This window comes from Coregonus clupeaformis, unplaced genomic scaffold, assembly GCF_020615455.1.
Source record: "Coregonus clupeaformis isolate EN_2021a unplaced genomic scaffold, ASM2061545v1 scaf1896, whole genome shotgun sequence".
In the NCBI taxonomy this organism is placed as follows: Eukaryota; Metazoa; Chordata; class Actinopteri; order Salmoniformes; family Salmonidae; genus Coregonus; species Coregonus clupeaformis.
The window spans coordinates 46,813-62,971 of NW_025535350.1; the positions used below are offsets into that span (position 1 = coordinate 46,813).

Here is a 16,159-nt window from a genome sequence, read left to right on the forward strand (position 1 = left end):
GGCCCACTACCACCACCCCCTGGACCACTACCACCACCACCTGGCCCACTACCACCACCACCACCAGCCCCACTACCACCACCACCACCACCACCACCAGGCCCACTAACCACCACCACCTGGCCCACTACCACCACCACCTGGCCCACTACCACCACCACCAGGCCCACTACCACCACCACCTGGCCCACTACCACCACCACCTGGCCCACTACCACCACCACCACCACCACCACCAGGCCCACTACCACCACCCCTGGACCACTACCACCACCACCAGGCCCACTACCACCACCACCTGGCCCACTACCACCACCACCTGGCCCACTACCACCACCACCACCACCACCAGGCCCACTACCACCACCCCCTGGACCACTACCACCACCACCAGGCCCACTACCACCACCACCTGGCCCACTACCACCACCACCACCAGGCCCACTACCACCACCCCCTGGACCACTACCACCACCACTAGGCCCACTACCACCACCACCTGGCCCACTACCACCACCACCACCACCACCACCAGGCCCACTACCACCACCCCCTGGACCACTACCACCACCACTAGGCCCACTACCACCACCACCTGGCCCACTACCACCACCACCACCACCACCAGGCCCACTACCACCACCACCACCTGGCCCACTACCACCACCACCACCACCACCAGGCCCACTACCACCACCCCCTGGACCACTACCACCACCACTAGGCCCACTACCACCACCACCTGGCCCACTACCACCACCACCACCAGGCCCACTACCACCACCCCCTGGACCACTACCACCACCACTAGGCCCACTACCACCACCACCTGGCCCACTACCACCACCACCACCAGGCCCACTACCACCACCACCACCACCACCACCAGGCCCACTACCACCACCCCCTGGACCCCTTCCACCCCAGGAAGCCTGTATCCCTCCACTGCTCCCCTCAGCAAACTCCCTCTGCAGTTCTCTCTTCTGGGTGAGAAACACTCCTCTTCTGATGGTTAAGAATGCATTGGATGGATGGATGGACATATTTATTCTACAAACAACAACAAACATGGCATTTATTTGTGTAGTATTGGCCTTTACTTGTGTACGTTTGTGTTATTTTCCAATTCAGTGGACTCTCCTGCTCCCTCTTGCGATGAGGGAATGTACCTGCCCAGGTTCCTGCATCCGACACCACACAACGGAGAGCATCTCCACGCCGAGGTCAACAAAGAGCTGGAGATCAGGATCAAGGCCGAGGCTATATACTCAACGTAAGGGACAACATCCATGAAAGTTTATGATACAGTATTATACCCAGGATTATATTTCTAGTGCATGCACTCATGGCTGTAACAGTGCGTCCTGGCTGTAACAGTGCGTCCTGGCTGTAACAGTGCGTCCTGGCTGTAACAGTGCATCCTGGCTGTAACAGTGCGTCCTGGCTGTAATAGTGCATCCTGGCTGTAACAGTGCATCCTGGCTGTAACAGTGCGTCCTGGCTGTAACAGTGCATCCTTGCTGTAACAGTGCGTCCTGGCTGTAACAGTGCGTCCTGGCTGTAACAGTGCGTCCTGGCTGTAACTAAAACTAAAAACTATTTCAGTGATTACAAATATTTTATTCTGTAATCAATTATTTGGCCTAAGGCAGTCTACTGTATAAGTTCACCAAAAGGTCTAAGAAAACTAAACGTTTTTCAATTAAGAGTAAATGTATTTTCTGTGATTGATTTGGATTGGTGCTGTTGTCTCTTTGCTAAGGGGGATGCTTGTGACGTCTGACTCTGACGTCACCCCACATAAGTTGCGATTTAAAATGGTTAAGGTTAGGGTTAGGTAGGGTAGGGTAGGGGTTCAGGTTAGGGTTAGGATTCAGGGTAGGGTCGTCCAAGGATCCCACTTAGCATTTACCTTGTCCATTTTGCCTCCTTTCTAGGATTAATGATGTCATCGTCAGTGGACCTCTGAACATCACCAATCACATGACTACCCAAGGGGAGTTTGTCATCCGGTGGACACCCATCCGGGACAATCTGGGGGAGTATTTCCCCATTTGCTTCATCACTGAGGGGCTATCCGGGTAGGTCTTATGTTTTATAATGCTAGAAACATCACCAGAACTGCTCTGCTACTTCCTGTACGTTCCGCTACTTTCTGTACGTTCTGCTACTTCCTGTATGTTCTGCTACTTCCTGTACATTCTGCTACTTCCTGTACGTTCTTCTATTTCCTGTACGTTCTTCTATTTCCTGTACGTTCTGCTACTTCCTGTACATTCTGCTACTTCCTGTACGTTCTGCTATTTCCTGTACGTTCTGCTACTTCCTGTACGTTCTGCTACTTCCTGTATATTCTGCTACTTCCTGTACGTTCTGCTACTTCCTGTATGTTCTGCTACTTCCCTCTGGAGTTTCCTCTTTTTATCAAATGTAATTTCCCAACGCACATGAGAGAGAGACTAATAATACATGTAATAAAAATATTACAATGTGCCGTTGTTTACCCTGATCTTCTCTAATACTTTCAGATCTAGCGTCTATCAGTCTGAGATGAGATGTGTTGTGGTGGAGGTCGGACGCAGAAATGGTTTGTAGATTCTTCCACCATCAATATGCTGTGGTGTGTGATTGGACAATATGCTGTGGTGTGGGATTGGACAATATGCTGTGGTGTATGATTGGACAAAATGCTTTGGTGTGTGATTGTATGATTGATAACAGATGAAGCTGTGAATACTGTATGATACATACTATATATAGACTACACATCTGAAATCACCAAACGTGACGGAAAGATACAAATGAAACTCAAAATGACTCCAACCAACTCAAATCATGGTTCACAGTCACATTGTTTTGATAGGAGGAAATACAACAATAACAAAATATCTCCCGTGACAGTCAAAGCCAAGGTGGTGTGTGACGAGACCAAGATGACAGTAGAAGTGGAGAAGTCCTCTGTTACTGGAATTCATGAGGACCATCTCCGCCTCAACGATCCCAGTAACTCTGCCTGCGACCTGCAACGCCTCTCCAACAGCACCCACATCATTGTAGTCATCCCCCTCAATGCCTGTGGCACTCAGATAGAGGTGAGAACTCCGAGGTGTCAAATATTATATTGGGATGACAGACAGTGAGGAAAAAAAAGTATTTGATCCCCTGCTGATTTTGTACGTTTGCCCACTGACAAAGAAATTATCAGTCTATAATTTTAATGGTAGGTTTATTTGAACAGTGAGAGACAGAGTAACAACAAAAAAATCCAGAAAAACTCATGTCAAAAATGTTATAAATTGATTTGCATTTTAATGAGGGAAATAAGTATTTGACCCCCTCTCAATCAGAAAGATTTCTGGCTCCCAGGTGTCTTTTATACAGGTAACGAGCTGAGATTAGGAGCACACTCTTAAAGGGAATGCTCCTAATCTCAGCTTGTTACCTGTATAAAAGACACCTGTCCACAGAAGCAATCAATCAATCAGATTCCAAACTCTCCACCATGGCCAAGACCAAAGAGCTCTCCACGGATGTCAGAGACAAGATTGTAGACCTACACAAGGCTGGAATGGGCTACAAGACCATCGCCAAGCAGCTTGGTGAGAAGGTGACAACAGTTGGTGTGATTATTAGCAAATGGAAGAAACACAAAATAACTGTCAATCTCCCTCGGCCTGGGGCTCCATGCAAGATCTCACCTCGTGGAGTTGCAATGATCATGAGAACGGTGAGGAATCAGCCCAGAACTACACGGGAGGATCTTGTCAATGATCTCAAGGCAGCTGGGACCATAGTCACCAAGAAAACAATTGGTAACACACTACGCCGTGAAGGACTGAAATCCTGCAGCGCCCGCAAGGTCCCCTGCTCAAGAAAGCACATATACAGGCCCGTCTGAAGTTTGCCAATTAACATCTGAATGATTCAGAGGAGAACTGGGTGAAAGTGTTATGGTCAGATGAGACCAAAATGGAGCTCTTTGGCATCAACTCAACTCGCCGTGTTTGGAGGAGGAGGAATGCTGCCTATGACCCCAAGAACACCATCCCCACCGTCAAACATGGAGGTGGAAACATTATGCTTTGGGGATGTTTTTCTGCTAAGGGGACAGGACAACTTCACCGCATCAAAGGGACGATGGACGGGGCCATGTACCGTCAAATCTTGGGTGAGAACCTCCTTCCCTCAGCCAGGGCATTGAAAATGGGTCGTGGATGGGTATTCCAGCATGACAATGACCCAAAACACACGGCCAAGGCAACAAAGGAGTGGCTCAAGAAGAAGCACATTAAGGTCCTGGAGTGGACAAGCCAGTCTCCAAACCTTAATCCCATAGAAAATCTGTGGAGGGAGCTGAAGGTTCGAGTTGCCAAACGTCAGCCTCAAAACCTTAATGACTTGGAGAAGATCTGCAAAGAGGAGTGGAACAAAATCCCTCCTGAGATGTGTGCAAACCTGGTGGCCAACTACAAGAAACGTCTGACCTCTGTGATTGCCAACAAGGGTTTTGCCACCAAGTACTAAGTCATGTTTTGCAGAGGGGTCAAATACTTATTTCCCTCATTAAAATGCAAATCAATTTATAACATTTTTGACATGCGTTTTTTCAGGATTTTTGTTTTGTTATTCTGTCTCTCACTGTTCAAATAAACCTACCATTAAAATAATAGACTGATCATGTCTTTGTCAGTGGGCAAACGTACACAATTAGCAGGGGATCAAATACTTTTTTCCCTCACTGTATGTACAGTATTTATCTTTGTGTGAGACCCATTCACTCCTGGGTGTCTGTCTGAGTTCTCTATATTGAACCTGGTTCGAGGGGATATTCACCCCAAGGCACCAACTAGGCTGACTGATCTTGAATTGGTTTCCTCAGAGGAAGGGTCAAGATGGAATGTTTTGGTGAAGGGTGGCTTATACTGCCTGTGGGAAGGTCTGCCCTCAGAACAGTTTTGCATCTAAAGAGAAACCAACATGCTCGCTCATAACCCAAAGAGTTTCACAGCAACATAGGAACTGAAACGATTGCCGATTTTGATCTTATTGATGTGTGTAGAGTTCAGTGCTGGCAGTGACCACAAAATGTAACCGTCTAGATGATTTCCCTCTCCATCTCTCTCAATCCAGGAGGACGACGACAACCTCATCTTCAAGAACGAAATCACCACCTTCGACAACCCCAACGATATCATCACCAGGCACCACCAGGTGGAGATTCAGTTCTACTGCCAGTACGCCAAACGCGGCAACGTGTCTCTGGGCTTCACGGCACACAGGGACAGCGTCACGGTCGTGGAGAAAGGCTTCGGCACGTTCACCTACCAATTTGAGTTCTACCAGACCAGCCAGTTCACCAATATGGTGGATCCCCGTGACTACCCGTTAGACGTGGTGGTGAAGCAGATGATCTACATGGACATCGAGGCCGTGTCCACTGTGAATAACACTGAGCTCTTCGTGGAGTCCTGCAGAGCGACGCCGTACGACAACCCCAACTACCACCCCACCTACTCCATCATAGAAAACGGGTGAGATTGAGCACACAGATTCAGCTTTATTAGCATGAGTGGCAAGGCCACTGTTGGTAAAAGCAAAGTGAGATAAAGACATCAACAATAACGCTAAAAATAATGACAATAGTAATGGTGATTAGAGAAAGGAAACATATACACTACCAGTCAAAGGTTTGGACACACCTACTCATTCAAGGCTTTTTCTTTATTTTTACTATTTTCTACATTGAAGAATAATAATGAAGACATCAACTATGAAATAACACATATGGAATCATGTAGTAACCAAAAAAGTGTTAAATGAATCAAAATATATTTGAGATTCTTCAAAGTAGCCACGCCTTTGCCTTGATGACACCTTTGCACACTCTTGGCATTCTCTCAACCAGCTTCACTTGGAATGCTTTTACAACAGTCTTGAAGGAGTTCCTACATATGCTGAGCACTATGTATATATTTTGATTTGTTTAACACTTTATTTGGTTACTACATGATTCCATATGTGTTATTTCATAGTTTTGATGTCTTCACTATTATTCTACAATGTAGAAAATAGTAAAAATAAAGAAAAACCCTTGAATGAGTAGGTGTGTCCAAACTTTTGACTGGTACTGTATATTAAAATATAAACACTAAGGCATTCATCAACCTCATGGTGGACACTTGTCAGTACTGTGAGATGTATAATAGAAATGACAGATTTGAGACATTTGTATAAAGGCTGTGGAATATTCTAGACTAAAAGATTGTTTTACTGCACTTACTGTATGTACTTTACATATTTACTGTACTCTAGGTTTTACCTGTCTGTTTTTTTACCAGGTGCAATGTGGACGAGACGGTTCAAATCTTCTCACCCCGTCACCAGAGGCATTTCCAGTTCGGAATGGAAGCTTTCAAATTCATCGGACTGCACGACCAGGTACATGGGGACAGATTGCTGGATCATTCAAGGGTCGTATCAAGGCTGATATCTTTCTTAGTTCAGTGACCTTTAAACCCTCTGGCTACAGGTGTACATCAGCTGTTCAGTGATCCTGTGTGAGGCTGGGAACCCCAACACCCGGTGTGCCCAGGGCTGCGTCAACTCCACCTCCCCCAGCCTGATGGCCACCACCACCGCAAGAGAGAGGCCGCCATGCAAACGGCCAAGCACCACATCTCCCAGGGTCCTTTGCGCCTGAGAAGGCGTTCAGAGAGCTCAGGTAACGGCTGTAGCTGTAGATAAGCTAGAAATCAAAACGTTGTTCTTTGAGACAGCAGCTGGTGTACAAAATCAAATACTAAGGAAGTCTCGAGGTTTTGCTCGCCTGAGGTAGAGTATCTTATGATAAGCTGTAGACCACACTATTTACCAAGAGAGTTTTCAGCTATATTTTTCATAGCTGTCTATTTACCACCACAAACCAATGCTGGCATTAAGATTGCACTGAACGAGTTGTACAAGGCCATTAATCAACAGGAAAACGCTCATCCAGATGCAGCGCTCCTAGTGGCCGGGGACTTTAATGCAGGGAAACTTAAATCCGTTCTACCTAATTTCTACCAGCATGTCAAATGTGCAACCAGAGGGAAAAAAACTCTAGACCACCTTTACTCCACACACAGAGACGCATACAAAGCTCTCCCTCGCCCTCCATTTGGCAAATCTGACCATAACTCTATCCTCCTGATTCCTGCTTATAAGCAAAAACTGAAGCAGGAAGCACCAGTGATTCGGTTAATAAAAAAGTGGTCAGATGACGCAGATGCCAAGCTACAGGACTGTTTTGCCAGCACAGACTGGAACATGTTCCGGGATTCTTCAGACAGCATTGAGGAGTACACCACATCAGTCACTGGCTTCATCAATAAGTGCATCGATGATGTCGTCCCCACAGTGACCGTACGTACATACCCCAACCAGAAGCCATGGATTACAGGCAACATCCGCACTGAGCTAAAGGGTAGAGCTGCCGCTTTCAAGGAACGGGACTCTAACCCGGAAGCTTATAAGAAATCCCGCTATGACCTCCGACGAACCATCAAACAGGCAAAGAGTCAATACAGGTCTAAGATTGAATCATACTACACTGGCTCTGACGCTCGTCGGATGTGGCAGGGCTTGAAAACTATTACAGACTACAAAGGGAAGCACAGCCGCGAGCTGCCCAGTGACACAAGCCTACCAGACGAGCTAAACCACTTCTATGCTCGCTTCGAGGCAAGCAACACTGAAGCATGCATGAGAGCACCAGCTGTTCCGGACGACTATGTGATCACGCTCTCCGTAGCCGATGTGAGTAAGACTTTTAAGCAAGTCAACATTCACAAGGCCGCTGGGCCAGACGGATTACCAGGGCGTGTACTCCGAGCATGTGCTGACCAACTGGCAAGTGTCTTCACTGACATTTTCAACATGTCCCTGACCGAGTCTGTAATACCAACATGTTTCAAGCAGACCACCATAGTCCCCGTGCCCAAGAACTCTAAGATAACCTGCCTAAATGACTACCGACCCGTGGCACTGACGTCTGTAGCCATGAAGTGCTTTGAAAGACTGGTCATGGCTCACATCAACAGCATAATCCCAGAAACCCTAGACCCACTCCAATTTGCATACCGCCCCAACAGATCCACAGATGATGCAATCTCTATCGCACTCCACACTGCCCTTTCCCACCTGGACAAGAGGAACACCTACGTGAGAATGCTATTCATTGACTACAGCTCAGCATTCAACACCATAGTGCCCTCTAAGCTCATCACTAAGCTAAGGATCCTGGGACTAAACACCTCCCTCTGCAACTGGATCCTGGACTTCCTGACGGGCCGCCCCCAGGTGGTAAGGGTAGGTAACAACACATCTGCCACACTGATCCTCAACACGGGGGGCCCCTCAGGGGTGCGTGCTCAGTCCCCTCCTGTACTCTCTGTTCACCCATGACTGCATGGCCAGGCACGACTCCAACACCATCATTAAGTTTGCCGACGACACAACAGTGGTAGGCCTGATCACCGACAACGATGAGACAGCCTATAGGGAGGAGGTCAGAGATCTGGCCGTGTGGTGCCAGGACAACAACCTCTCCCTCAACGTGACCAAGACAAAGGAGATGATTGTGGACTACAGGAAAAAAAAAGAGGACTGAGCACGCCCCCATTCTCATCGACGGGGCTGTAGTGGAACAGGTTGAGAGCTTCAAGTTCCTTGGTGTCCACATCACCAACGAACTATCATGGTCCAAGCACACCAAGACAGTCGTGAAGAGGGCACGACAAAGCCTATTCCCCCTCAGGAGACTAAAAAGATTTGGCATGGGTCCTCAGATCCTCAAAAAATTCTACAGCTGCACCATCGAGAGCATCCTGACTGGTTGCATCACCGCCTGGTATGGCAACTGCTTGGCCTCTGACCGCAAGGCACTACAGAGGGTAGTGCGTACGGCCCAGTACATCACTGGGGCAAAGCTCCCTGCCATCCAAGACCTCTATACCAGGCGGTGTCAGAGGAAGGCCCTCAAAATTGTCAAAGACTCCAGCCACCCTAGTCATAGACTGTTCTCTCTGCTACCGCACGGCAAGCGGTACCGGAGTGCCAAGTCTAGGTCCAAAAGACTTCTCAACAGCTTCTACCCACAAGCCATAAGACTCCTGAACAGCTAATCATGGCTACCCGGACTATTTGCACTGCCCCCCCACCCCATCCTTTTTACGCTGCTGCTACTCTGTTAAGTATTTATGCATAGTCACTTTAACTCTACCCACATGTACATATTACCTCAACTACCTCAACTAGCCGGTGCCCCCGCACATTGACTCTGCACCGTTACCCCCCTGTATATATATCCTCCCTACTGTCACTTTATTTTACTTCTGCTCTTTGTATTTCTCAACACTTTTTTTTGTTGTTGTTTTATTCTTACTTTTTTGTTTAAAATAAACGCACTGTTGGTTAAGGGCTGTAAGTAAGCATTTCACTGTAATGTCTGCACTTGTTGTATTCGGCGCATGTGACCAATAAAATTTGATTTGATTTGATTTGATTTGAGTTATTGAAGAGACGGTATATTGCTGAAGTTCTCATCCATGATTTAGGAAAGACCTCTGCAGTCAACATTTTTCAACAGGCATAAGCAATAGCATCTCAAGATAAATCTCTGGATAAAAAGGTGTTTTTTGTATCACAAAGTATTTTTGTGTTAAAAAAAAAGGCATTTACGTGTTTTCTTGTTTTTTTCCAGTGACCAACATGAACATGGTGTTGATGGCTGGGTGTATCGTAGCAGCCGTTGCCATGCTGTGCGGAGTGATGCTCTACAAGGCCAAAACATCAGGGGTTAAATACCAACCCCTGACAGCATTTGAGACTTAGTCCGATGGCAGCCGTCCTTTCACATGTAGCCTGCACTATATAAAGAAGGATGGTGGGAAATATAGATCATTTGAAAAGTGGTCTCTGACTTTTACAATGAAACGTCTCTTGGGATCAATACAAGAATATACATTAATCCGTAAAAAACGTACTTAGCAGTAACTCCAATTATAACATGTGTCTTGGCTGACCAAGTGAAACGTTATTGATAGCCACTCGAGCTACCAGCGGGATTGCACGCGTTCATATATGACAGGAGGCTGCTGAGGGGAGCACAGCTCATAATAATGTCTGGAATGGAGCGAACGGTATTTGATACCATTCCACTCATTTCACTCCAGCCATTACCATGGGCCCCCCGTGCTCCCCAATTAAAGGTGCCACCAACCTGCTGTGAGATGTAGCCTAGCCTATATGCATGTGACCCATATAGTGCCCTCTAGTGTACAGATGAGGTGCAACATACAAAGACAGAAAACCTATTAACCACACAACAACCATATAAGTAGGCCCAAATGGCTCCTACGACTTGTTTTAACAGTTAAATGCCTGGTTCTTATTATTATCTGTATTGGGATGTGGGGATAGTAATGTAATACTGGGAGTTGACATGTTCTGGAAAGGCTTTCTATATAGTCCAGGGTCTGTTGAACCAGGGATCAATTACGTTTATTTGTTATGATTGTGTTACATCAAAATGGGACCCTGGTTAAAATAAATGTTTCGTCTATATGATGTAATGAATTACTATAAAATGGTCCTTTTGATAAATGAATGTATGTGTATTAATTTAGCCATGGTATCTTACACATTAAACATTTACATACAATGTACATAGCATCTTTGTGTATCTAAAATAGTGTGCATGATTTTTCCTGGATCCACAGCAAACAAATGCCCCTTGTGCCTCCTCACATGATCCAACATGGCTGCCCTGTTACATATGGCCATCAGTGGAGCAGGAGTGCTTTGATTAACATTCTGCATGATCCAACATGGCTGCCCTGTTACATATGGCCATCAGTGGAGCAGGAGTGCTTTGATTAACATTCTGCATGATCCAACATGGCTGCCCTGTTACATATGGCCATCAGTGGACCAAAAGTGCTTTGATTAACATTCTGTTGAGGAAATGTAGACCTATAGGCCTAATGCAAAGAAATAATGTGTCGATTTTTTTTAAATGATTGAATTTCTTGTTGTATACACAATTCAGCTTTAAGCTGCCATGTGTACTGGAATAAAACTCAACTATAAATAAGTTGACGCCAGTGGAGGCTTCTGAGGGGAGGACGGCTCATAGTAATGGCTGGAACGGAGCGAATGGAATGGCATCAAACTCAAGGAAACCTTGTGTTTGATGTATTTGATACCGTTCCCTCTTATTCCGCTTCAGCCATTACCACAAGCCTGTCCTTCCCAATTAAGGCGACACCAACCTCCTGTGGTTGACACAGTTCAGCGTTGAATACAAGTACTGTAGTATAAGTATGTTGATTTACACTGCCCTCCTGTGGTCAAATATGAGTTAAATCCAGGATTATTATCACCCAGAATAACAGTATCGATTGTAGTATGTAGTATTAAATTCAAGCATAATGTCTTGTCTAGTTTGCCATAGCTACAGAAAATGTGTAACATACATTTTTGTTGCAGATTAATGAAGTACTTCATAATGGGGTCAGTGATAATCCACTGACTGACAGACCAAAGCCACACACACATCATCATCACCAGCGATCCCTTGTTTTACCATCTCACCACATTCACATTTACATTTACATCATTTAGCAGACGTTCTTATCCAGACTTACAAATTGGTGCATTCAACTTATGATAGCCAGTGGGACAACCACCTTTTTTTTTTTATGGGGGTTGGGGGAAGAAGGATTACTTTATACTATTCCAGGTATTCCTTAAAGCGGTAGGGTTTCAAGTGTCTCCGGAAGGTGGTCAGTGACTCCGCTGTCCTGGCGTCGTGGGTGAGCTTGTTCCACCATTGGGGTGCCAGAGCAGCGAATAGCTTTGACTGGGCTGAGCGGGAACTGTGCTTCCGTAGAGGTAGGGGAGCTAGCAGGCCGGAGGTGGATGAACGTAGTGCCCTCGTTTGGGTGTAGGGTCTGATCAGAGCCTGAAGGTAAGGAGGTGCCATTCCCCTCACAGCTCCGTAGGCAAGCACCATGGTCTTGTAGTAGATGCGAGCCTCAACTGGAAGCCAGTGGAGTGTGCGGAGGAGCGGGGTGACATGAGAGAACTTGGGAAAGTTGAACACCAGACGGGCTGCAGCGTTCTGGATGAGTTGTAGGGGTTTAATGGCACAGGCAGGGAGCCCAGCCAACAGCGAGTTGCAGTAATCCAGACAAGTGCCTGGATTAGGACCTGTGCCGCTTTCTGTGTAAGGTAGGGTCGTACTCTGCGAATGTTGTAGAGCATCAACCTGCAGGATCGGGTCACCGCTTTGATGTTAGCGGAGAACGACAGGGTGTTGTCCAGGGTCACGCCAAGGTTCTTTGCACTCTGGGAGGAGGACACAATGGAGTTGTCAACCGTGATGGCGAGATCATGGAGCGGGCAGTCCTTCCCCGGGAGAAAATGAATTGTGTGTTGTCTGCGTAGCAATGATAGGAGAGACCATGTGAGGATATGACAGAGCCAAGTGACTTGGTGTATAGAGAGAATAGGAGAGGGCCTAGAACTGAGCCCTGGGGGACACCAGTGGTGAGAGCACGTGGTGCGGAGACAGATTCTCGCCACGCCACCTGGTAGGAGCAACCTGTCAGGGAGGACGCAATCCAAGAGTGAGCAGCGCCGGAGATGCCCAACTCGGAGAGGGTGGAGAGGGAGGATCTGATGGTTCACAGTATCAAAGGCAGCGGATAGGTCTAGAAGGATAAGAGCAGAGGAGAGAGAGTTAGCTTTAGCAGTGCGGAGAGCCTCCGTGACACAGAGAAGAGCAGTCTCAGTTGAATGATCAGTCTTGAAACCTGACTGGCTTGGATCAAGAAGGTCATTCTGAGAGAGATAGCAGGAGAGTTGGCTAGAGACGGCACGCTCACGAGTTTTGGAGAGAAAAGAAAGAAGGCATACTGGTCTGTAGTTGTTGACATCGGAGGGATCGAGTGTAGGTTTTTTGAGGAAGGGTGCAACTCTCGCTCTCTTGAAGACGGAAGGGACATGGCCAGCGGTCAAGGATGAGTTGATGAGCGAGGTGAGGTAAGGGAGAAGGTCTCCGGAAATGGTCTGGAGAAGAGAGGAGGGGATAGGGTCAAGTGGGCAGGTTGTTGGGTGGCTGGCCGTCACAAGTCGCAAGATTTCATCTGGAGAGAGAGGGGAGAAAGAAGTCAAAGCATAGGGTAGGGCAGTGTGAGCAGGACCAGTGGTGTCATTTTACTTAATAAATGAGGATCGGATGTCATCAACCTTCTTTTCAAAATGGTTGACGAAGTCATCCACAGAGAGGGAGGAGGGAGGGGGAGGAGGAGGAGGATTCAGCAGGGAGGAGAAGGTGGCAAAGAGCTTCCTAGGGTTAGAGGCAGAGGCTTGAAATGTAGAGTGGTATAAAGTGGCTTTAGCAGCGGAAACAGAGGAAGAGAATGTAGAGAGGAGGGAGTGAAAAGATGACAGGTCCGCAGGGAGTCTAGTTTTCCTCCATTTCCACTCGGCTGCCCGGAGCCCTCTTCTGTGTGCTCGCAATGAGTCGTCAAGCCACGGAGCAGGAGGGGAGGACCGGGCCGGCTGGGAGGATAGGGGACGTAGAGAGTCAAAATATGCAGAAAGGGAGGAGAGGAGGGTTGAGGAGGCAGAATCAGGAGATCGGAGGGAGAAGGATTTAGCAGAGGGAAGAGATGATAGGATGGAAGAGGAGAGTAGCGGGAGAGAGAGAGCGAAGGTTGCGACGGCACATTACCATCTGAGTAGGGGCAGAGTGAGTAGTGTTGGAGGAGAGCGAGAGAGAAAAGGATACAAAGTAGTGTTCAGAGACTTGGAGGGGAGTTGCAGTGAGATTAGTAGAAGAACAGCATCTAGTAAAGATGAGGTCAAGCGTATTGCCTGCCTTGTGAGTAGGGGGGGACGGTGAGAGGGTGAGGTCAAAAGAGGAAAGGAGTGGAAAGAAGGAGGCAGAGAGAAATGAGTCAGACGTAGGGAGGTTAAAGTCATCCAGAACTGTGAGGGGTGAGCCATCCTCAAGAAAGGAACTTATCAAGGCGCCAAGCTCATTGATGAACTCTCCAAGGGAACCTGGAGGGCGATAAATGACAAGGATGTTAAGCTTGAATGGGCTAGTGACTGTGACAGCATGGAATTCAAATGAGGAGATAGACAGATGGGCCAGGGGAAAAAGAGAGAATGTCCACTTGGGAGAGATGAGGATTCCTGTGCCACCGCCGCGCTGACCAGATGCTCTCGGAGTATGCGAGAACACATGGTCAGACGAGGAGAGAGCAGTAAGAGTAGCAGTGTTTTCTGTGGTAATCCATGTTTCCGTCAGCGCCAAGAAGTCGAGGGACTGGAGGGTAGCATAGGCTGAGATGAACTCTGCCTTGTTGGCCACAGAACAGCAGTTCCAGAGGCTGCCGGAGACCTGGAACTCCACGTGGGTCGTGCGCGCAGGGACCACCAGATTAGAGTAGCAGCAGCCACGCGGTGTGAAGCGTTTGTATGGCCTGTGCAGAGAGGAGAGAACAGGGATAGACAGACACATAGTTGACAGGCTACAGAAAAAGGCTACAATAATGCAAAGGAGATCAGAATGAAATGAACTAAACATCTGAGAAAGTGAGAGAGCGGGGCCTCCCTCACTTACGTTTCACTGAAACACTCAAATATAACTCTCCCAACTTCCACTTTAGAAATTATAATTGTTGTAAACTACAGCGGTTCAATGTTTTCTAGGAATAGACTCTAACTTAGTTTATTCAGCTAGCTAACTTGGTACAGTATTCTTCCGTGAAAACCGTCCAGGGCACCGAATCCTATGACGCCATAGCCAACTAGCATGCCAGCCTCCAATAACACGGTTTAGCACCAATACTCGGTTACAACAAACCACCAGTGTGTTAACACGCCAAACAGATCATTTGTGTCCGTGTTTAACGTTGTGTAAAGTTTTGGGTTAGTTGACAGTTTGAGTGTGTACGTCGTCAACTTATTCAGCCAGTTAGTTATCTAGAATAGTTAGCATACTAGCTAGCCATTGCTCTCTGCCAACGAACCAACCCCTCCTCCCACGGCACAAAACACACAGAGAGCCAAGCTAACGTTAACTAGTCACCCATGTCCCGAATTCCCTTGAACGACTCTGGTTACCAGTATGTAAAAACTAAACAAAAATAAATATAGGTTATAACTTACCCTTAGTAGCTACTGTTAGCCAGTTAAGTGCAAAGCTAGCCACTGAATCGATTCAGCCAGTTCGCGTCTGTCCCAACGGAGAGAAAGCGTCTCCAAATATTACAGCTAGGTCGTTCCAGCTATTGTTTAGTTAGCTATCCAGGTAGCAACAAGCTAGTTACATTTCGAGTACAGTAGCTACTAACTACCTAACGTTAACGCTTCAGATAATGAGGTTAGAAAAACAGCTGAATGGTAGGTAGCTAGCTGGCATAATTACAGGTACTCTTAAGCGTGAAGTAACATTGGAAACAACTATCCACAGTTGCTAATAGTTACCAGTAGCTACCCGCTAGCTAGCTAGCTTTATTGGTCCAGGTAGTGAGTTAGCTAGCCTCGTGCTTCACCGGGCTCAGCCAAATACAATAATTACCTACAATAACTACCTAGATAAACTACCTACAATACCAATACATGGTTTAAGCTTTACTCGACACCATATAAGAAGCCAAGCTTACCTCCCGCTAGAGAAACACAACCTCACCCGACCAGTATCCACGCTCAGGGGGTGCTGCAGCACCTTCAGCACCCGTACTTCCCGCGGCTATACATTTAACATTTTAGTAATTTAGCAGACGCTCTTATCCAGAGCGACTTACAGTTAGTGAGTGCATACATTTTTCATACTGGCCCCCCGTGGGAATCGAACCCACAACCCTGGCGTTGCAAGCGCCATGCTCTACCAACTGAGCTACAGGAGGCCCTACAGGAGGCTATGCCTGGAGGTCAAGGACGATCTCTTCTTCACAGGCTTTAGGAGGTTAATTTGTAGCAATCACGCACGCGCACACGCACACACACACACACACACAGTTTATGGCCCTGTTTACAGTTGGTCCACAGCAGTCTAGTTGGGCGGCCATGCCATGATCATGGCACATTCCTGTAGGGTGTGTCA

General features: G+C 47.2%; 1 protein-coding gene across 1 annotated transcript; it reads left to right on the plus strand.

Moving 5' to 3' along the window:
• The first annotated feature begins 897 nt into the window (after positions 1-897).
• Positions 898-10,488, plus strand: LOC121563130 (ZP domain-containing protein-like). The gene is given in 10 exon segments (XM_045218905.1): positions 898-987; positions 1,132-1,273; positions 1,938-2,081; positions 2,529-2,587; positions 2,902-3,092; positions 5,131-5,531; positions 6,339-6,438; positions 6,530-6,632; positions 6,635-6,736; positions 9,740-10,488. Coding segments are annotated over 9 exon segments (1,341 nt in total). The 5' UTR covers positions 898-987; positions 1,132-1,163; the 3' UTR covers positions 9,871-10,488.
• Positions 10,489-16,159: the final 5,671 nt, after the last annotated feature.